This window comes from Plecotus auritus (genome assembly GCF_963455305.1).
Source record: "Plecotus auritus genome assembly, chromosome: 2".
NCBI classification, from domain to species: Eukaryota; Metazoa; Chordata; class Mammalia; order Chiroptera; family Vespertilionidae; genus Plecotus; species Plecotus auritus.
The window spans coordinates 185,257,385-185,280,202 of record NC_137771.1 but is presented as its reverse complement, the minus strand read 5'-3'; the positions used below and the strand labels follow the sequence as shown (position 1 = coordinate 185,280,202).

General features: G+C 51.0%; 1 protein-coding gene across 1 annotated transcript; it reads left to right on the top strand.

Annotated features, from left to right (window-relative positions):
* The first annotated feature begins 5,633 nt into the window (after window positions 1-5,633).
* Window positions 5,634-22,310, top strand: DVL3 (dishevelled segment polarity protein 3). The gene is made up of 16 exons (XM_080655840.1): window positions 5,634-5,958; window positions 11,326-11,395; window positions 11,915-12,036; window positions 12,156-12,265; window positions 12,456-12,591; window positions 12,769-12,862; window positions 13,056-13,125; window positions 13,739-13,878; window positions 14,075-14,151; window positions 14,267-14,334; window positions 14,490-14,639; window positions 15,230-15,361; window positions 15,533-15,700; window positions 19,199-19,414; window positions 19,504-19,914; window positions 20,715-22,310. The coding sequence occupies exons 1-16, from the start codon at window positions 5,798-5,800 to the stop codon at window positions 20,744-20,746; spliced, it is 2,157 nt and encodes a 718-aa protein (XP_080511966.1). The 5' UTR covers window positions 5,634-5,797; the 3' UTR covers window positions 20,747-22,310.
* Window positions 22,311-22,818: the final 508 nt, after the last annotated feature.

Here is a 22,818-nt window from a genome sequence, read left to right as displayed (position 1 = left end):
ACTTTCTGAATTTTGAATTATGAATATTTTACCTATTCAATTGGATAGAGGAAAGACTGAAAACAATATTAAAATCTTGCAACAAAGTGAAGTCATCTATCTATATAATAGAGGAATATGCAAATATGCATGGTGCCTGGCAGAAGCAAGGGACATCAGGCTGCACCCCCCACCTGGCAGGGCTTGACAGGGGACCTCAGGCCACGCCCCTTGCCCAGCGGAGCTTGACAGGGACCCCAGGTCGTGGCCCCCCCACCCCAGTGCCGGGCTGGGGGACCTCAGGCCACACCCCCTGTCCAGCGGGGCTTGACGGGACCTCAGGCCACGGCCCCCGCCCAGAGGGACTTGATGGGGGTGGGGCTGGCCAGGTCTGGGTCTCCCGCGTTTTCTAAGCACGTGTAGGTGGTGGTCGGGGATTTGACTCTAGGTTCCGCAGCATGCCCCAGACTCTAACAGAAGGGATGTTTTCATATACATTTTACTAATTTTCTTTCATCTCTGACACTTCTATTATAAAGAAAGGGCAAATAGCAATATTAAAATATTTCCTCTAATTAATTCCCTTTTAATGTGCACGGATTTCATGCACCGGGCCACTAGTTTAAGAATAAAAGGAAATGTCCCTGACCAGCGTGGTTCAGTAGGTCAGCAGCATACAATACAACAAATGGGTTTGATCGGGTTTGAATCTTGGTCTGGGCACATGCCTAAGTTTTGGATTCATTCCCAGTCGGGGCACTTACAGAAAGCGGCCAGTTGATGTTTCTCTTTTGCATCAATGTTTCTCTCTCTGTCTCTCATCCTCTCACTGAAATCAATAAAAATGTCCTCAGGTGAGGATTAAAATAATAATAATAATAAAAAGGAAATGGCCCTGGTTGGTATGGCTCAGTGATTGAGCATTGACCTATAAACCAGGAGGTCACAGTTCAATTCCCTGTCAGGGCACTTGCCAGGGTTGTGGGCTCTATTTGCAGTGGGGGATGTGCAGGAGGCAGCCAATCCATGATTCTCTCTCATCATTGATGCTTTTATCTTTCTCCCTTCCTCTCTGAAATCAATAAAAATATAGTTTAAAAATAATAAATAAAATAAATATTTTTTAATTGTCTAGGAAAAGGGAAGACAAATAAATAGTATGAGCTAAAAAATGTATACTTGGGTGGGGAGGGAAATGGGACAGAAGATTGCTGTTCAGAGCTTTTTTTTTTTTTTTTTAATATGTTTTATGGATTTTTTACAGAGAGGAAGGGAGAGGGTCAGAGAGTTAGAAACATCGATGAGAGAGAAACATCCATCAGCTGCCTCCTGCACATCCCCAACTGGGGATGTGCCCACAACCAAGGTACATGCCCTTGACGGGAATCGAACCTAGGACCCTTTTGTCCACAGGCTGACGCTCCATCCACTGAGCCAAACCAGTTAGGGCTGTTCAGAGCTTTCTTAATACTATTTGACTATGCACACATATTGCTTTGGTAGAAATTTAAAGTAAAGGGAAGGTGAATAAACAACATAAACGGATGAACAAAAATAGAACCAGAGTCATAGAAGCATCAAACAGACTGTCCAATCTATGAGGGAAGGCAGTGGGGGAGGGGGTAAGAGATCAACCAAAGGACTTGAATGAATGCATATGAGCATAACCAATGGACACAGACAGTGGGGGCGGGGGTGATGGTATGTGCTGGGGGGTGGGGTGGCTGGGGAGAGGTCAATGGGGGAAAAAGGAGACATATAATACTTTAAACAATAAAGAATTTAAAATAAAAAAAAGAACAAACAAATGAATGAATAACAAAAAATAAAAATAAAAGGAAGGTGAGGTAGTGAACACACAATACAATATATAGATTATATATTATAGAATTGTACACCTGAAACCTACATAATTTTGTTAACCAATGTCACTCCAATAAATTCAATTTAACAATCTATATATATAAAAGCCTAAGCAACCAGTCGACTGGTTGCTATGACACGCACTGACCACCAGGGGGCAGACGCTCAATGCAGGAGCTGTCCCCCTGGTGGTCAGTGCACTCCCACAGCGGGAGCGCCACTCAGCTGACCACTGACTGAAGGGCGCTAGACTCAGGGCTCACAGCTGCCCACCACAGCAGAGCAGGTGAAAGCCTACCGAGGCGCAGCGGCAGCAGGCGCAGCAGGGCCAGGATGAGCAGGAGTGGCAGGCGGCGTTGGACTGCTGTTTTCGCCCCATCCCTGCAGGCCACTCTGAGGGACCCCATCTGTGCACCGGGCCTCTAGTAAAAATATAAAGGAAAGGGTATGAAATGAAAATACATGTTTTCTGCAAGAGATAGTTAATAGGTCACCTTGCTGAAGTAAAAAATTTAGTCAGGCCCTGGTGGGGTGGCTCAGTTGTTTGGAGCATCGTCCCATACACCAAAAGATTGATTCCCATTCAGGGTACATACCTAGGTTTCGGGTTGGATCCCTAGTCCAGGTGGGTATGGGAGGCAACCAATCGATGTTTCTCTCTTTCTCTCTCCCTCCCTCCCTTTCTCTCTCTAAATATATCCTGGGGTGAGGATTAAAAAAATTTAGCCAGGATGTATAATGAAACAAAAGACTGTATAAGATATAGGTTAGATTATGGAGGGTTTTCCATGTCATACTAAGGATATTTGGAAAGCATTGGGGAATGTGGAGAAGTTTCTGAGCAGAAGTGTCTGAAAAAGCTACTTATTCTTGAAATGTTAATTTGGCAATAGTGTACAAAATGAAGTGAGAGGAGCTCACACTTGTTACTGTGACCTAAAAGGACCTGTGTGAGCTGGTTCCAGTTTATTTTCTCATCTAACACTATCCCTGTAGTTACAATGGCCTTCTTCTGTTCCTCAAATTAGGCAAGTTTTTTCCTGCCTTGAGCCCTTATACTTGTCGTGCCCTCTGCTGGAATGCTCTCCCTCCAGACCAGACCTTCTTATAGCTGCTTCCTCATTAGTTCTAGGTTTTAGCTCAAATGAGAGGCATTCTCTGACTACCCATAACTTTCTTTCTCCTGTTACATCACATCACTCTATTTTATCTTTTTTTTTAAATCTACTTTTAGCCCTACCTGGTTTGGCTCAGTGGGTAGAGCATTGGACTGCAAACCAAAGGGTTCTAGGTTTGATTCATGTCAAGGGCATGTACCAAGATTGCAGTCTCCTCCCCAGTGGTCAGTGTTTCTCTCTGTCTTTCCCTCTCTAAAAAATCAATGGAAAAATATCCTCAGGTGAGGATCCTATCTAATAAAAGAGTAATATGCAAATTAACCATCCCTCTGCTACACCCGCTAGCCACACCCACTAGCCAATCAGGAGCGAGTATGCAAATTAACCCCAACCAAGATGGCTGTGACCATGGAGAGAGCAGGAGGGAGGCTTGGGTTTCCCTGGCAATGGAGAAAGCCAAGCTTTCTGCACACCCTGGCCAGCCCAGGCCTCCGCTTAAGGCTATAAAGTTTCAATTATAGAAGATAAATAAATCCCAACAAAAATGGCTGCCACCACGGAAGGAGCAGAAGGCTTGGCTCCGCTCCAGGCTACAAAGTTTCAATTGTAGAAGATAAATAAATCCCAGATACCAGGGCCTCCGCTTGGGTTGCCGGGGGGCGTGGCAAACCACCACAGGCCCCTCACCCAGGCCGCCCCACGCCCCAAGGGAATCCCCACCCTGATCTGGGACACCCTTCAGGGCAAACCAGCTGGCCCCGACCCATGCACCAGGCCTCTATCCTTGCTAATAAAAGAGTAGTATGCAGATTGACCATCACTCCAACACACAAGATGGCTGCCCCCATGTGGTCAAAGATCCTGCCCCCATGTGGACACAAGATGGCCTCCACAAGATGGCCAGCAGGGGAGGGCAGTTGGGAGGGATCAGGCCACCAGGGGAGGGCAGTTGTGGGCAATCAGGCCAGCAGGGGAGGGCAGTTGGGAGGGACCAGGCCTGCAAGGGAGGGCAGTTGGGGGGCAATCAAGCCTGCAGGGGAGGGCAGTTAGGGGTGACCAGGCCGGCAGAGGAGGGAAGTTGGGGGCAAACAGGCTGGCAGGGGAGCAGTTAGACATCAATCAGGCTGGCAGGGGAGTGGTTAGGGTGTGATCAGGCTGGCAGGCAGAAGCAGTTAGGGGCAATCAGGAAGGCAGGCAGGCAAGCATTTGGGAGCCAGCAGTACTGGATTGTGAGAGGGCAGTCGGACATCCCTTGAGGGGTCCCAGATTGGAGAGAGTGCAGGCTGGGCTGAGGGACATCTCCCCCGCCCCCGTGCATGAATTTCATGCACCAGGCCTCTAGTTTAGTAAATAAATAAAATAAAACTCAAAAATTAAAAAATATATATACTTTTTTTATTGCTTTCAGAGAGGAAGGGAGAGGGAAAGATAGAAACATCGATGATGAGAGAGAATCATTGATCCGCTGCCTCCTGCACACCCCACACTGAGGATTGAGCCCACAACCCAAGTATGTGCCCTGACCGGGGATCAAACCATGACCTCCTGGTTCATAGGTCCATGCTCAACCACTGAGCCACCCCAGCCTGGCACTCCATTTTATCTTTTTCATAGCATTTGTCACTTTGAAGTTTATTTGCAAGCCTCCTTCCAGATAAGTAAATGTCCTGAGGGCAGCCTTATGTCTTGTTTTTGTTGTATCTCTTGCAGTATGCCTTGGCATTCAGTATTCATTAGTAAGGGATGAGGAGATCTGTTAGGAACCAATTCTATCTAGTTCTGATTTGAGACTTACTGTCCCCGTCAGACATGCATCTTCATTCTTGCACTCATTCTGCATTCAGTCCATTTATTTTTTAAAAACATATTATTGATTTTAGAGAGGAAGGGAGAGGGAGAGAGAAATATCAATGATGAGAATCATTGATCAGCTGCCTCCTGCACGCCACCTACTGGGGATTGAGCCCACAACACACGCATGTGCCCTGACCGGGACTCAAACCGTGACCTCCTGGTTCATAGTTTGCCGCTCAACCACTGCTTAATAAATGGACTGAGCCCAGTCCATTTATTAAACTACTGCTTTGCACTTAGGTACTGAAGTTGTAAGAAGGAATCAGCACTAGATTTGGTAGACTTGATACCCAGCAGCTATGTTTCTTAACAGACCTTACAGGGCCATGTCGAGGTCACTTTCCTCCAGGGATACTTGGTCTGAACCGTCACCCACCACCTCTAGAGACCAAAGCGACCTCTGCATTCCACCCCTCCCAGCTGCAGGGGAGCAGCCCATCCCTGCTGGGTCCGGAGCCTGGACCTCGGAGAGTCCAGGAACGTGGCCATCCTGGTGAGATCGGCCTTTCCGTCTCTGGGGGCCTAGACTACCGCGGCCACGCTCCTCGGGGGCCTGGGACCCGAGCGCAGGAACCAGCGCGCCGCCCGGCGGGTGGGCGGAGTGTCTGCGGCCGAGGCCCAGGCCATCTGCCGCGAGGCCAGCGCGGCTGGGCGGCCGGGGGCGGGGCCGCGCCGGGGCGGGGCCCGCCGGGGCCGGAGTTGGGGAGCGGGCCGGCCGCAGCCCAGAGCCGGGAGGGCCACGGCCACCGGAAGAGTCACCGTCGCCAGCCTAGCCGGGAGCGTGGGGAGCGGAAGCGGTGGCAGGCGGCGCTGGGACCCGGGAGCGGCCGGAGAACAAGGGAGCTGGCGGCGCGGCTGGCGCGGGGCTGGGCTGAGCCGCTGGGCCGCGCTGAGCGCCGCCGCCGCAGCCACCGCCGCCCGAGAGGCCCGGCCCGGCCGCCTGAGCAGGCCGCGCGCGGGCCGCCGGGCCCGAGGCCGGAGCCATGGGCGAGACCAAGATCATCTACCACCTGGACGGGCAGGAGACGCCGTACCTGGTGAAGCTGCCCCTGCCCGCCGAGCGCGTCACCTTGGCGGACTTTAAGGGCGTTCTGCAGCGGCCCAGCTATAAGTTCTTCTTCAAGTCTATGGACGACGATTTCGGGTGAGGACGGTCCCCGCCTCGCCTCCGGGGGACCCCAGCCCCTCCGGCTTACAGAGGCCACTCGGCAGTTTGCACCCCCCTTGCAACACTGGCTTCTAGCCCTGCTCTGGATTCTAGGGGCCCCTCGGCCATTTGGGCTCCCCTGGGTTGTTTCAGATCCTGGAGTTCCAGCCTCTCTAGGAACCTTGGCCCCCTCGTTTAGGGGGACGTCCAACTCCCCAAGAGCAATCAGAGGACCAGCCCAGGAAGCCCCCTCACCTCTCAGAGACCAGCGGCTCAGACACACACACACACACCCCTCCACCCAGTCCCAGAGCCCGAGTCCCCCCACCCCCTCCCACCCTCCTGCCCAGGGAGCCACCTTTTAAACACAGACTTGGGGTGTTTGGCACTCGGCCTTCTCCTTCTCCATCTTCTCAGCTCCACAGCTCCACAGCTCCGAGCCATATTTGGAGTACCGTGCATCCCAGGGCTGTGCTGCGGGACTTTGAACTGAGGGGAGGGGGAAGCGAGGGGTGCTCAGGCGCCAGGCTGGAAGCTAAGGCCTGCAGACCGGGAGTTTAGCTGCCTGCAGACCGGGAGTTTAGCTGTTCCCCCTTTCCTTGCGGGGTGTTTAGGATGTTGTTGTCAAGGGAGCAGAACGCCTGACCCCTAAGGAGGAACCCGCACTAGCCCAGGTGCTGATTTCCCCTCCAAATTGGGGCCTTTCCCTCCAGATGGTGGTCTTGGAAAGGGCCTCAGAGCCTGGGTAGGAGGGCCAGGAAGCATCTCTTGGTGTTCCCCTCCCCTCCCTGCCTGCCTGGTCTTCTCCTCCCCAGCTGTGGGCTTTGGACAGACCGAGTTTGGAAGCAACGACTTCCCCTTTAAGAAGGGATGGAATGTTGGAGCCGGAAGGTTCTGTAGCAGCTGGCCTGGAAGGGGGAGCCTGGCCATCCCCTCACACACACCCCAACTCTTAGGGGGTTGGGGGAGGGGAAGGCCCCCACACTAACTGGGCGCTGGGCCTGGAGGCCTGTGGGGAAGCCTGAAGGCAGCCTCTGCAGCCCTAGCCAGAGGCCTGCCCTGCTCTGGAGCTGAGGCCCCAGAGCTGAGTGAGGGAAGACATTCTTCTCCCCAGTGTTCATGTGTCTGGCTTCTCTCCCAGGACCCCAGCCCTCCTGGCCCTGGGAAGCAAGCACCCTCTCCCTCCTTGGCCTGGCATGTTTTGTTGTCACCTTTCCCCCTGGAATTCAGGGTTTGATGAGCCCATGAGCTCCTGTGTGTGAAAGTGCTTTTCCAGTGGAAAGTGCTATGCCGCTTCTAACCTCCTTTCTGTTGTGGGTTATACTTACCCTGGGGTAGGGAACTCCTGATGTCTAATATTGTCTGGCCTCAGTCCAGAGACAGACACCCCTGCTGTCGGATCCTGGAGGTCCAGCCTCTCTAGGGACTCTCCTTTGGAAAATTCTGAAGAAGGATGAAATCAATCTGCAAGGGATGGGAGGGAGAGGGTGATGCCTTGGCCTGGTAAGAGAAGAATAGAGTTAGGAGAGTCTGAGATACTGCCTCAGGGACTGGGATAAGGGCAAATCAGCTGGAGTCCAGTGCGCTGGCCCTACAGGCCAGGCCTAACTGCAGTCATAGGAGGCCCCCCCATTACCTCGGCTCACTGTTGACAATATTGTTCTTCAAATTCATTGTCAGTCCACTCACTCTTTCTTAGCTTGACCAAATCAATAATAGGAAATCACCCATCTGATTTTCTATTTATATTTCTTTATAAGATATGTTAAAAATAAATGTTAACTGTTGAATTAAGCAATGTTCATTCAGGTAACACCTGAACACATCTTGCATATGTCACTGGTACTTGAACCATCCTTTGTAAAGTATCAGAGTAGGCCATTTTTACAGGATTGAGAACAATGCTAAAAATGAAATGGAGGAGATTGATTTTGGAGATTGATTTTCTTTTTATCCCCAGAAGGATTAATGAGCAGACCTGGTAGGTTTACCACAGAGGACTAATAGCTGAGGAATAGAGGAATGTGTGTGTGTGTGTGTGTGTGTGTGTGTGTGTATATGTGTGTACACATTTAACAAACTCTTTATGGCGCTTACAGTGTACTAGGCACTGATCTAAGTGCTTTTCTAATTTTTACTCATTTAATTCTCTTAACAGCCCTATGAAGTAGGTAGTAATACCATCAGTTTACAGATGAGGAAATTAGAGCACAAAAACCTGAAGTAACTTACCCAAGGTCACACAGTCTGGCTAGTTAGTGGCAAAGCTTGATTCAACATCAGGAATCTGGCTCTACAGTCCAAGGCCTTAATCCCACTATTGTAGGTATTACTATTATTATCACCATTTTACAGATGCAGCCTCTCTGAGGGTGATGCTGAGCCTTGGCAAACTGTAGAGGTGATAGGGCTGCCACTTAGCCCCATAAGAGGAGGTCAAGCAGAGGCCAGTGACCCCTACTGACAGATGGGCCGTGGGTCAGAGGAGGAAGGCTGCTGTCTCTGCATCCCCTCCAGGCTCACCCTCTGAGTTACTGGTTTGTGAGGTCTCAAGAAGTATTTGTCAAGCTCAGGGTAGGCCCACCCCTCTTAAATTATTTCGGAAATGGAAGAAGAATAAGCATTTTTACCCCTGAGGAGATAGTGTGTAGAACACAGTACCCATTGCTAGAGTGGCCTTGAGCTGTGGAAGGGACAACATGGGAAGTAGAGTCACTAATTATGTTCCTCCCTGCTCCATGTCACACTGTCCTGCCTCTGGGCCTTTTGCCTGGAACACTACTTTTTCCCCTGGCTCTCCATGTCCAAATTCTCCAGTCCTCTGGGTGCAGCTTTTAAAGTTATGGTATTTTATCCTATTTATTCATACACCTGCTCCTAGCCAGGACTTGACATCGGTATCACTCAGCAGATGTCTGTCCAGTGAACACTTCTGCTGGTCTTACTACTTCCCACATGGAATATGCTTATGTGAACTGTCCACTGGACTGTAACCTCAGAGAACAAGGCAGGCTCCAGGTCTGATGTTTCTTGAGGTTCATACAACGGCAAGCACGGGATCTAAAACTCACTGGGCTCTCTCTCTCAGCAAAGGCTTTTTAATTGCATGAACGGTGAATGATGGGCAGATGTGTTTGGTTCCTGCCCTTACAAACTTACTCCTAGTATGGATCTTGCTAAAAATTCACAAAGTTAGAAACTAGCTTTTATGGTATGCCTGGACTGTGCCAGGCATTTACAAATCCCATTTACCAGGATGAGACAAAGGCTTAGAGAAGTTAAGGAGCTTCTCTAAGATGGGAGGGCTAATAAGTAGCAGAATTGGAATTTAAACCCAAGTTTGTAAGAGTGTGGTGTGTGCGTGCGTGTGCGCGCGCCTGCAGTGGAACCCTGAGCCATTTAGCGCCACTGGGTGGGGGGGCTGTCTGAGGCTGATCAGCTGATAGTTATGAGTCAACAGAGCCTTGGCGACCTGTCAGTGATCCCCAGAAAGAGAGAAAACATCTGTAGCTAGAGCTGTGTGGTGGGGCCTGCTGGGGGAGAGGGTTGTGGGGATTCAGCCACAGTTTCCCACCACAGGGAGACCCTCTCTAAAGCAGGTCACAGAGTCCCTGCCATGTGTCCCACACACCCTCTTTTCCTTTTGAGCCCCAGTTCCCACAGGGGGCTGTAAGCTTAGGGTGTCCTTTGTCTGGACTGGCTGACAGGTCTGAGCTACTTCTCTCTGTCCCTTCTTTCCCGCCTGTTCTGTCTCCAGGCTTTCTGCCATGATGGCCCTGAGCAGGATGATTTGAGCTGCTTTCTCGGGGTCGTAGTGGGGCTGGAAATGGTGGAGGAGCCAGGGCTGGATGGGAGGGAGGAGGGTAGGCTCGGCCTTCGAACTTGGCTGTGAGTCCAAGAATGTGAACATCGCAAGGAGCCAAGCACGTTCCCAGTTCTGGGCAGAACTTCTTCAAGAACAGGGAGAACTGGGCTTCGTAGCCTCCTTCCTCAGTGTCTTCCCTCTCTGCTCACAACTCCAGGCATATGTCTCCCTCTTGCCCCTAATCACATCTTTCCAGCTCTGTCCTCCTGGGTGTTTGATGCAGTCTGGGGGACCTCAAACTACTCCAGTTTCTTTCGCTGGCCCCAAACTGTAGTCATGGTCTGACTTCTTGCCTCACTGCACGCCTATGACCACATCCCACCCCCCATGCCTCACATCACTGCCTCCCCTACCTCACCTTCCACACAGACCCACATCACCTCTGTCGTTGTACAGGACAGAATGTGAAATACTGTCGAAAAGTGTGGGGTTTAGAGTCAGACAAGCTTGGGGTTGAATTTCAACTCTGACATCTAGCTCTGTGGCCTTGGACAAGTTACTGAATGTTTCTCAGTTCCTTATTCATAAAATGGGGATCGTATTGTTTATGCAATGAGGCTGGTGTGAAGAATATATATTATAACTGTGGGGAGATAAGATGGTATAATTGGTAGGAATAAAGGCTTTGGAGTCAGGCTGATGAGGATTCAAATTCCAGCACTTCACTTATTAGTGGTGTCACTATAGGTGAATTTCTGAACCTACTGAACCTCAGTCTCCCCATCTGTATCTTATAGATAGCATTGCTGTATTAAACGAAATGATACAAGTAAAGTGTTCACTTAGTGCTTGGCCCATAATACACGCTCAATAAATGAGAGCAATTGTTACTATTATCATAATGGCAGTAAATGTCTTCTCCCTTTTTCTTTCCTAATTTCCTTAAATTCCTCGCCCACACCTCCCAGAAGAATGTCAGGATTCCCAGTTGAGAAGGGAAGGACAGTAATCAGGGTGTGCTTTTTCCTAGTTTAGGGTCAGAGGGAAAGAAAAAGTCCAGCCCCTGAGAGCCTTACTGGGGATGGATAAAGCACTCTTGAGATTCTAGGGCAGCCGTGGGCAAACTATGGCCTGCGGGCCGGATCCAGCCCGCGGAGCCGAAAGAGCGGAGGGTTCTCTTGCTCTCCCCTCCGCTCCTTTACTTTGAATTTATATTAGTTCACACAAACACTCCATCCATGCTTTTGTTCCGGCCCTCCGGTCCAGTTTAAGAACCCATTGTGGCCCTCGAGTCAAAAAGTTTGCCCACCCCTGTTCTAGGGAGTGGTTGCACTCATGGGGGACAGCGATCTGTCAGGTGTAATTTGCAAATCACCTGGTGACTGAGAGAACACCCCAGAAGGCAGCTGGGCCATCCCCACCCATGCTGTTGTTTGAATAGGCTTGTGCTGGTGGTTTGATTCCCAGTTTAGGGTGGAGGAGCCCCTGAGAGTTGGGATTGTGAGGACACCTCCATTTCTACCCCAGAAAGCTCATTGACAGCCTCCCTTTCCTTGCAGAGTGGTCAAGGAGGAGATCTCAGATGACAATGCCAAGTTGCCCTGCTTCAATGGCCGGGTGGTGTCCTGGGTAAGGATCCTTCCTCAACCCTCCCTCCATCCACATTCCTGCCATGGGGTGGATGGAGGAAAGACATCGCTAAGGTATAGCTGGTGGTTTTATGTTTCAGTATCTGAATTGTCCTTGAGTTTCTAACTGAACAGTTTCTACCCCAAATTCTATAGCCTTGGTGAAAACTGGGGGAGAGGTGTGAAAGGGAAAAGGCGGGTACAGAAACATACATAGGAGGCAAAATTGTTTCCTATGCCCTTTGAGGCACTTTGCCTCAGGTTCCCTCTGTCACCTGCTGAACTCTGCCTTGGACCCTTACTCTCTGCCCCCATCCCTCTTCACCGCCCATGCTTCCCTGCCACCATCAACCTGGCAGTGGGTCTGCTCCCCAGGTCAGCTGTCCTTGCATAGTCCTGTCTCTTTTCCCTCTGTGTCCCCTGCTTCATTCTCCCCAAGTCTTCATGCCCTACCAGAAGCCAACTATCCTACTTCTCCCTGGTGCCCTCGTGCCATACCTACCCATTTTCTCCCCATCAGCTGGTGTCAGCTGAAGGCTCACACCCAGAGCCAGCTCCGTTCTGTGCTGATAACCCATCGGAGCTGCCACCTCCCATGGAGCGCACAGGAGGCATTGGGGACTCCCGGCCGCCATCCTTCCAGTGAGTGTGACCTGAGGGTAGACAGGGCCTGTGGGGAGGGCCAGGTCAGCTCAGCCCAGGGCTGGGGGAGGGAGCCCCCAGCCTGCCCTCTCCCCCACCAAGTCCTATCTTCCCTGCAGCCCTCATGCTGGTGGGGGCAGCCAGGAGAACCTGGACAACGACACAGAGACAGACTCCTTGGTGTCTGCCCAGCGGGAGCGGCCTCGCAGGAGGGACGGCCCAGAACACAGTGCGTCTTCCCTAAGCAGATGCCTTCCCCATCCCTGTGCCCTCCCCACAGCTTCCACTCAGCTGACCACCTCTTTGCCCAACTTCCTGAGCTCTGGATAGGACTGGCCCCAGTGCAGCCCCTAGCCTGCCTCTCCTCCCTTCCCTCCTACATTGAGCACTGTGAACCCAGCTGCCTCCATCCCCTGCAGCAACCCGGCTAAATGGAACTGCAAAAGGGGAGCGGCGGCGAGAACCAGGAGGTTATGACAGCTCGACTACCCTCATGAGCAGCGAGTTGGAGACCACCAGCTTCTTTGATTCCGAGGAGGATGACTCCACCAGCAGGTAGGGCCTTGGTTTCATGAGGACTGGTGGGTAGGTGATCCCTGAGGAGCTCTGAACCCTGAGGATACTGGGCCCCTGGGAGGGCTGTGGGCTTTGTGCTGGGGACCTGGGCCCTGCAGTGCCTCTTATGGGGCAGGGCTAGGTCAGCCTGGTGGGGAACGACTGTGGGCCCCACAGGTTCAGCAGCTCCACAGAGCAGAGCAGTGCCTCACGCCTGATGAGAAGACACAAGCGGCGGCGGCGGAAGCAGAAGGTTTCCCGGATTGAGCGGGTATGGGACCTGGGCTGCTAGGGATGAGTGGGGCAAGGCCAGGGCTTATCCATTCTTAGGTCCCCTCCCCTTGGGTCAGTTTAGAACCTTAGAGGGAAGGTGGTGGCTGAAGGCTCACCTTGAGGAGGAGCTAGGGGAGAGCAGTGAGTTCCTGCCACCCCTGCCTGCTGCTCAGAGTCTCTATCTATTCCAGTCCTCATCCTTCAGCAGCATCACGGACTCCACTATGTCACTCAACATCATCACGGTCACTCTCAACATGGGTGAGTCTGGTGAAACAACACTCTTGAGTGCCTACTGTATGCCAGACACTGGGCAGACTCAAGGAGTTTAAAGAGACACAAGTTATGTTCCCTGCCCTCAAGGAGCTCTCTTTCATAAACCTAAACTGATTATTTCAGTATCTCATGATCAGGGCTATGTCAGAGAGAAGCACACAGAGCTATGGAAGCAGAGAAAAGCATCAGGGAAGGCTTCCTGGAGGAAGTGATTTCTGATTCCTTCCCATTTCCCATGTTTCAGCTGTTGCATTCTTGTTCTCTGATTTCTGCCCTACCCACTCTTTTAGGAGATAGCTGGTTGTAGTGAAAAGAGCCCCAACTTGTCTGGAATTTAAATGAGTTTGAATACTGGTTTTGCCACTTAATGGCTTAGAAGAGTCACTTAAATTCTCTGAACCTCAGTTGTCTGCTCTGTAAAATGAGACTGAGAGTCTCTGCCTCACATCCAGCAAGGATTAAATGAGCATGCTGAACACACTGCCTGGTGCCAGTTCAATAAATGTTAGCTCTTGTCCCTTTCCACTCTTTCTAATAAGGGGCTCGGAATTTGGTTAGGAACCTTGCTCCCATCTCAAGGTCTTATTACTTCCTATAGAAAAATATAACTTCTTGGGCATCTCCATTGTGGGCCAAAGCAACGAGCGTGGTGACGGAGGCATCTACATTGGCTCTATCATGAAGGGTGGGGCCGTGGCTGCTGATGGACGTATCGAGCCAGGAGATATGCTGTTACAGGTACCATTGTTCACTGTGGCTGGTGGTGTAGATAGGGAGTTGGGGAGATGTACCCTCTGTTCCTTCTCATTCTTCGTACCCTCTCTACCCTATTCAGAGGCCTCTTCTTGGTGGGGGAAGACCTCCTGATCCACCAAGCTTCCCTAACTCTCTCCCCAGCACAGCTGCTTATCCCATTCCTGGTCCTATTTCCCAGGTAAACGAGATCAACTTTGAGAACATGAGTAATGACGACGCAGTCCGGGTACTGCGGGAGATTGTGCACAAACCAGGGTATGGTTGGGCTGAAGCATTACGGAGGAGGTGCCAGGCATTTCTGGCTATCAGGCAAGGGGCTTGGTCTCGCCTCCATACATCCTGCCCTCACTAGGGACACCCTTGCTTTCAGGCCCATCACCCTGACTGTAGCCAAGTGCTGGGACCCAAGTCCACGTGGTTGCTTCACACTGCCCAGGAGTAAGTGGATGGGGAACTTGGCCCTAAAACTGGTGTCTGGCATACACGAGCCCTGTCTGTCCTGCCTTCTGTGTTGCCCTGAACCCTCACATCTACCCTGTTGGGCCCAGCACTGGGCAGAGTGGGCAGCCCCTAACTCCTCATCCTCCCTGCAGGCGAGCCCATCCGGCCCATTGACCCTGCGGCCTGGGTCTCCCACACTGCAGCCATGACTGGCACCTTCCCTGCCTACGGCATGAGCCCCTCCCTGAGCACCATCACCTCCACCAGCTCCTCCATCACCAGCTCCATCCCTGACACAGAGCGTGAGTGTCCAACCCTGTCCCCTGGTCCCAGCAGACAGGGCCAGGTGAGAGGGACTGATGAAGGCCCACGTGGAGACTTGCTTGAAAGGCAGAGGGGGCTGGAGGGGGCTCGGCTCATTCCAGCTACCTCACACTGCAGCTTCCCTCAGGGGACACTCAAAGCTCACTAAACAGTATTTGCTTCTGAACTGGTATTTGAGCACCCAGTGAGCCTCAGTTTCCTCTTGTAAAATGGGACTAAAGATGTGCACTTTACCAGGTTCCTGGGAGTTAATGAGAGGATATAAGTGAAGCAATTATTACCATGTGTGGCATAAAGTAAGCACGTAATAGTGACTGCCATTTTTATTATCATAACACATTATGCACTATACTAAGCACCTTCATTTACATTATTTAATTATCTTCAAACATCCCTATAAAATAGATGTGAAAGTCCCTATTTTTACAGGAGAAACTGAGTGTCCAAGAAGTCAATAATTTGTCCAACACTGGTCCATATTTATTAGGTGGGAGAACTGGAATGCAAACTCCTGTCTGCCTAACTCCACACCCCCTTTCTGCCTGACCATTTTGCTTCCCACCCCCAGGCCTAGACGACTTTCACCTGTCCATCCACAGTGACATGGCTGCCATTGTGAAAGCCATGGCCTCCCCTGAATCCGGGCTGGAGGTCCGAGACCGCATGTGGCTCAAGATCACTATCCCCAATGCTTTCATCGGTGAGAGGGCCCCATGGTGGGATGAAGGATGGGGTGGTGGGCAGTGAGGGAGCAGGATAGGCTGGGCACCCAATAACCCCCTTGAGCTGGAACCAGGCCCAGCCTCATGGCTTCTGTGAGGCCAGATGAGCCCAAGGTGGGCCTCCCAATCAAAGGTAGCCTTGCTCCCAGGCTCGGATGTGGTGGACTGGCTGTACCACAACGTGGAAGGCTTCACTGACCGGCGAGAAGCCCGCAAGTATGCAAGCAACCTGCTGAAAGCTGGCTTCATCCGCCACACAGTCAACAAGATCACCTTCTCCGAGCAGTGCTACTACATCTTCGGTGACCTCTGCGGCAGTACGTGCCTCCCCACTTCCTTGCCCTGTCTTCTGGCTGGGAGTGGGGCGGTGCCCAAGGGTGTGGCAGCAGACTCCAGGGAACCCAGAGGAGGGGGCAGCAGGGCTGGGCTCCCAGCTCAAAGCCTGAGAATTTTGTGGTGGAAGCAGAACCCAGTTCAGCCTCTTCACCTGCCTTGCGTCCCCTGGCAGGGCTGGCATTTTCTAAGTGCCTGGCACCATGCTGATTGTTTCTAAAACATCATCTCACTCTATCACTCAGTCCTCACAACCTCCTCTCCACCCTTGGGGAGATGGATTACTATCCCTGTTTTCAGATGAGGAAACTGAGATATGTAGAAGGTAAATAGTCTACCCCAGGTCTCACTACTAGAAGCAGAGGAACTAGGCCATGGGTCCAGGTCTTTCTGGCTCCAGAGCCCTTGTTCTCCCCACCATCTGGGTTTGACCAGGTGTGTAGTGGTGCAGAAACATTGTCTTAGCAAGGCCAGAGTTCCTATCCTTGGACCTTGCTTAGCTTCCCAGCATCAAGCAGGTTCCACCAGGGTAGGACGTAGGATCTGTCTGAGGCCCCATGTCCACAGCTTCCTCAGACCTCTGTGGAGGGACTGTGCTTCAGGATGGAGCTAGAGAAGCTATCAGGGCCAGGTTGTAGAGAGGGGTGGGGAACGTCCGGCCTGTGGGCGGTATAAGGCCCTCGAAATCATTTGGTCTGGCCCTGCTGAGACATTAGGGGTGAGTTAATTAAATGTCTGACCAAATATAACCATTTTTAGACTAATGACCTGCCTGGGACACCCCTTGCTCACACCCCATCTGTACCAGGTCCCAGAGTGGAGGGGCTAATTTTTAAGTTGATAATTTTATATGGCCTGTGAATGATGTTATAAATATCCAAATGGCCTTTGGCAGAAAAAAAGGTTCTCCATCCCTATTGTAGAGGATTCTACAAGCTATAACAAGGAGCTGGACTTGATCCTGAAAGAGTGCAAAGCCAGTTAGGGTTAGTAAGCAGGAGCGGTCTGCATGGAAGCCCTCTTATCTTTCTGAAGCCCTTTGGAAGGGGAGTTTTGGAAACAGGATAGCATTGCTCAGTGTTGGGAGCTGAAACCCTCCCCCAGCAGCCACCTCTACCTGAGGGAACCTTCTCTGAGCCCAGTGGTTCTGACTGGAGTCCAAAAACTAACTCTTAAAATGCTTCAGATTAGGTTCTAGGGATCAGAAAAGCTGTTTCTGCAGAGCACATATCCTGGTGGAGGGTTGGTCCCTGGCCCTCAGCAGCTCCAGTGTGGCCACATGGAGTATATGCACAGAGTTTTGGAGTTAGACAGTTCTGAGTTCAAGTTCCCCTTACTGTGTGAATATGAGTGACACAGCCTCTCAGTGCCTCAATTTGTTGATCTGTAAGGTGGAAGTAATAGTAGAATCTATATCATAGAGCTGTTTTGAGGACGATGTAATGTATATAATGCTTTCAGCACCATGTTTAGCCCACGGAAAGTACCCTTTAAAAAGTTGTCCATTCTTCATATATTTAATTGATTCTAAAATGAACACTTATTTCGCATTTCAGTATCTGAAATTGGAGTGCATCTTACAATCAGTGGCTTCTTTGACTCAATCAAGTGTGGTTATTGTTATCCTTAGCAGAAGTCAGCCCTGATCCCAAATTTCCAGAGACACATAAAGCTTTTCAGAAGAGCTCTAGTTTTTGCTCAAGAGACAACCTTCCATCCCTGGGTCCTCCTGGATCTTCTACCCATGGACCTGGCCACCAGAGGCCCAGCTCAGGGGAAAACTGACATAACAGGCCTTTTCCTGCTCACTGGCTGAGATGTCCTAAGCTGGGAGTGTGGCAAGCTCAAAGGAAAAAGCTGAGGACCTGGGTAGCCCCAGTAGCACATAGTCACTCCCCTTGGGACGATAGCCTGGAGGTTGAAATAGTCACCAGCTCCTGGAACATGAGCCAAGGCAGGCCCCTGCTTACTACCACCACCACCACCACCACCCTTCATGCTAGCTGCTGGCCTTGACAAGTTCATGGCGTGGCTGGAAGACTTCATTAGCTGCTTTAGCCCCCTTGGGCCCCCTCTCCTTATCTCTTCTCCCCTGGAAGGTTGGGCTGGCTTACTTAAGGGCTAGGAACAAAGGGCTCAGTCTATATCTGGCAGGCCTCTGGGACCTGGTACAAATGGGGTGTGAGCAAGGGGTGTCCCAGGCAGGTCATTAGTCTAGTGGCTCCTTATATTCCCTTCCAAGTAGTTCCAACATTAGTGGGGGCATCCTTATCCTTAATAGTTACATAATTTACTGGGGGAGCCAGAGTCATGAAAGAAGTAATGTTAATACAGTGAAGACCCACGCCTCCCTAGGAAGGGGTGGAGAGCACAGAAGAGGCACCTAACTTGTTCCCTTTCTGGGCCCTTCCCACCCCACCCCCACCCTCCCAGCAGCACCAGAAAATTGATTCTGGCCAATGGCCTTCTATATGGGGAGGTTCTGAAAGGCCCTATGTTCATTCTGGTTTTTAATGGGTATTTTTTTTTAGTGTTAGGCGAGGGGCCAGGGCACAATTTCACCAAACTGGTCCCTACTCCTTACTGATAACCCCATCTGGAAATGTAAAAAAGTAAGCAAGTTTTAGCTTCTGTTCTGGCTACAGTTTAGGTTGAACTCAGGCTGGTCATTTAACCTCTCTAGACTGCACTTACTTCATCTGGGAAAAAAATGTGCCTAGCACCTTCTTCATAGGGTTGGGGTAATATTTGTATGAGATAGTGTTTTGTGTTGTGCCTAATGAATTGCAGTTATGCAGTACCTACCTGATCGTTGTCTGAGATTTCAGCTTTCTACATTCCCCTACCTTTTACCCTCTAAGTCAGCGATTTTCAGTCTTCATCTCATGGCACATATAAACTAATTACTAAAATTCTGTGGCACACACAAAAAAAATTGTTTTGCCAATCTGATAAAAAAGATCGGTATAATTTTGACTCACTCACATGGGATGGTTATTGTTGTGTTGGCCACTGTCTTTTTATTTGACAATCTAAGGAAAAAGAGGTCAGAGCCCTCACTAGTCAGGTACTGCATGTTTTAAAAATTCTTGTGGCACACCAGTTGAAAATCACTACTCTAAGTGAACAGAATGAGTTTTGTCCCTTCTAGTCCACTGAGGAAGGAGGAGGAACTGCCAAAGGCTTTTCTGGGAGTTGGGTGTCAGGATTTCGCATTGAGGCTAGGAATGGTGACTCAGAAGGGTTTTCCCTGGGGCTGCCTCTGCAGGGGCTCCCTCTCTACCATCTCTGCTGGGTGGTGGAGTCTAAAGAAGGAATGTGAGCTCTCTGGCCTATGCCTCCCCCCATAATGGCGGGAAACTACCACTGCTGTTGTCATTTCATATGCATCCAATCCAGCCTAGGCTGGGACCTCTCTCCTGACACAGCGGTGCAAAGGTATGGGAGAGTCCCAGCATCCTGCCCTCTCCTGCCCTCCACAGACATGGCCAACCTGTCCCTCCACGATCACGACGGCTCCAGCGGTGCCTCTGACCAGGACACACTGGCCCCTTTGCCGCACCCGGGGGCTGCCCCTTGGCCCATGGCTTTCCCCTACCAGTATCCGCCACCCCCGCACCCCTACAACCCGCACCCAGGCTTCCCGGAGCTGGGGTACAGCTACGGCGGGGGCAGTGCCAGCAGTCAGCACAGTGAAGGTAAGGTGGAGGAGAGACCCAGGTGAAAGCCAGGCTTCCTCTGCGAGCTTTTGAACATCCACCACCCTGTCCCTGCCTGTCCCCTACAGGCAGCCGGAGCAGTGGCTCCAACCGCAGCGGCAGCGACCGGCGGAAGGAGAAAGACCCGAAGACTGGAGACTCGAAGTCAGGTGGCAGCGGCAGCGAGTCGGACCACACAACCCGCAGCAGCCTGCGGGGCCCCCGGGAGCGGGCGCCCAGCGAGCGCTCGGGGCATGCCGCCAGCGAGCACAGCCACCGCAGCCACCACTCTCTGGCCAGCAGCCTGCGCAGCCATCACACACACCCGAGCTACGGCCCCCCTGGCGTGCCCCCTCTCTACGGCCCCCCCATGCTGATGATGCCCCCACCGCCCGCGGCCATGGGACCCCCAGGAGCCCCCCCAGGCCGTGACCTGGCCTCGGTGCCCCCCGAACTGACTGCCAGCAGACAGTCCTTCCGCATGGCCATGGGAAACCCCAGTGAGTTCTTTGTGGATGTGATGTGAGCAGGGCCCCTCCCCCACTTCCATCCCACCCCTAACCTGGCTGGCTGCGTCCCTCTCTTCATCTGTCCAGTCTTTTTTACTTTGTCTGGTACCTGAAAGGGAAATAAACAGAACTAAATCCAGGCGCGCTAACTGCTCGCTGAGCTCAGCGAGGGTGGGGTGACCCACACATAGCTATTGCAGCCCCTAACCTGCCACCAGCCCCAGCTTGTCCCTCTGCCCACTAACTGCTGCACAGGACTTCTCAGGATCCTTCATGTCCCTGGGACCCGACTTGCTGGTGCTGCTCCTTACTCCCTTCACCTGTGCATACACTTCAGGAATGCAACTGTGCCCTTGAGGGCCTGCTCAGCCCCTTATCCCCACCATTTCCCCACTGTCTCCCTATTAACCTCATCCCCACAAGCATGTGTCCAATCTCTGAACTCCCCCCCCACACACGCGATACTGACACCAAAAAAATACTTGCTTCATCTGCCCCTCCTAATTGTCTCTTGCCTGCTGCTTGCACCCTAGAGTGTGGGTCACCTTTAGTAAGTATCCATGCTGTCCCTTCCTGACTGGGCCCTTTCCAGGAGCCATGGGGGCCTTCGTTGCTGATCTGCTAGTGGCTTCCAGGGAGCATCTCTGCTTTACCCCACCCTTTGCCTGCAATTGTGTGCTGGTTCCTTCAGACCCCTAACCTTACTAACCAACAGGCTCATCTCACCTCTGGGCCTGAAACATTTCTTTTCTTTCTTTTTTCCTCCCCAATTTTTCCTGGGCCTGGAGCAGCCAAGAATTTCGGGCTGTTTGACTTTCTGTGAACCCCCAGCGAGGGGAGGCCCAGCCTCCGAGGAAACCAGGAACCCTGCTTCAACAGCCCCTCAGGGCTTCCCGAGGATATTCAGCCCCCACACCCACACTTCAGTATGTCACTAGGCTTCTGGGGAGGGCTCCAGCCCTTTGCCCATATATGAGAGACTGTTTGCCTTTCCAGAGAGTGTGCGTGCTCTCTCTCTTTCTCTTTCACACACGTGCACACACACACAGGTGCCTATGCAAGTCCACTTAAGCCTCAGGGCTGGTCCCTGCCTAGAGGGCTGGCCTCTCTCCCAATTTTCTCCCAGGTTGTGGGGCTGGTCCCCTGACTTACCTCTATCCTTCCTCCCCTTAGCCCTTAAGCCTCTCCCACATGTCCCTATCATCATCCTACCAGGATAAAGCCCATATGTGGGGCTCATCAGAGGACTCCCCAGACAACAAACAAGCTGTTCTCGCCTTGCCCCCTTCATTGCACACTTTTTCCTGTTTTCACATCACCATGATACCCCAGAGCATGATTGGGCAGGGAGACTTCTGGGAATGCCAGGTTTGTATTGTTAACCTATTTTCTACTTTAAACAAATTATGACTTTAAGCCTCTTCTATAAATTCTTTTGGCTCACTTGGGCTCCCATATTTTCAGAACTGGCGTGTTAAGAGATGAAGTACTAAATTCCAGGCTTTGGGGCAAACCAGGGAAGGGGCATTTGGCATTCATTTAAATACTTCCTGAGTTTTTTTGTGAGTGAAGGCTACGTTGGAAATTTGACTCAGTCTTGTCTGCCTTCTAGCAGTTCTGGTTTGCTTCCAACCCAGACCATGGCTTCCTCTAGCCACCTGGGAGGAGGGCTGCCTCATATACTCTTTTTTTCTGACTTCCATGTCCAACTTTCTTGAGGATTCTTCCACTATTGCTCATACCTTCCGTGTTGGTGCTCCTGTGTTCTGTCTTCAATCCACTTCTCTTTCCTATTTACTCCCCATTGGTATTATCCATCAGGAGGTCCTTACCTGCCTTTGATATGCTGGGGATTTTCAAATATATCTCTTCATCCCCAATTTCCCTCCAATCTTTAGATCTGTGTTTTTATTATCCACCGGACATCTCCATGGACATATCCATATGGACTCAATGCATTTCCCCCACTTCATGAATTCCAATCTAGTTACTTTCAAAATCTACATAGGCTCACCAGCTAGAAACATTTATGGACTTAAATCCCTTCCCATATCTTACTATTCAGCAGATCATATCCATTCTACTCCAACAATCTTTCTTGAATTCAGCCCTTCTCCCCTCTGCCTCTGCTCTAGTTCACAGGAGCATGGGATTTGGAGTCAAGTTGTTCTGGGTTTGAATCCCAGCTCTACTACTTTTTGGTTGCGTGATAGGAGAGTTATTTAATCTCTCTGAGCCTCAGTTCCCTCATACATAAAATGACGATAATAATACCTACCTCACAGGGTTGTTGTGAGGATTTAAATTAGATATTGTACGAAAAGTGCCTAGCACAGTGCCTGGCACACAGTAGAATAGGTGCTCAATAAATGGTAGCTATTATTATTAATATTATTATTATTATTTGCTCTAAATTGGTAAGGATTTAGGGTATTTATTGAAGATAAATCTTTGGGAAAGGTAGGAGTGAAGCCTTGTGTGCTGGTTCAAGGATCAGAAGTGCCTATATTTGGTCACTTAATGGCTTCAGGTAATGACCACAGTTTTAATGAAGGAGGCCAAATATTCATCCTGCCAAATCTTGGCTTCTGACAAGAGGATGTGAGGGACAGTAAGGCTTGCATCCAGGTTTGCCCTTTTTTGTCCTTCCTTTCTCCCATGATTGGCTCAGCCCTGACTAGCGAAGGCATCAGGGTATCTCTCTGTATAGAAAGAGAAGAGCTAACATATTTTCTTCAGGTCCTGCAAGAGCCAGGCATGCCTTTCATGTTTGAGGGTTGGCTCTGTCTTCTCAGCTTGGATGTGAAGATTAACTCTGTTCAGAGAGGGAATTTCAAATCCCATGTCCAATTAAATTCACCAATGTTTTTCTAAACAACATATGTGTCTCTCACT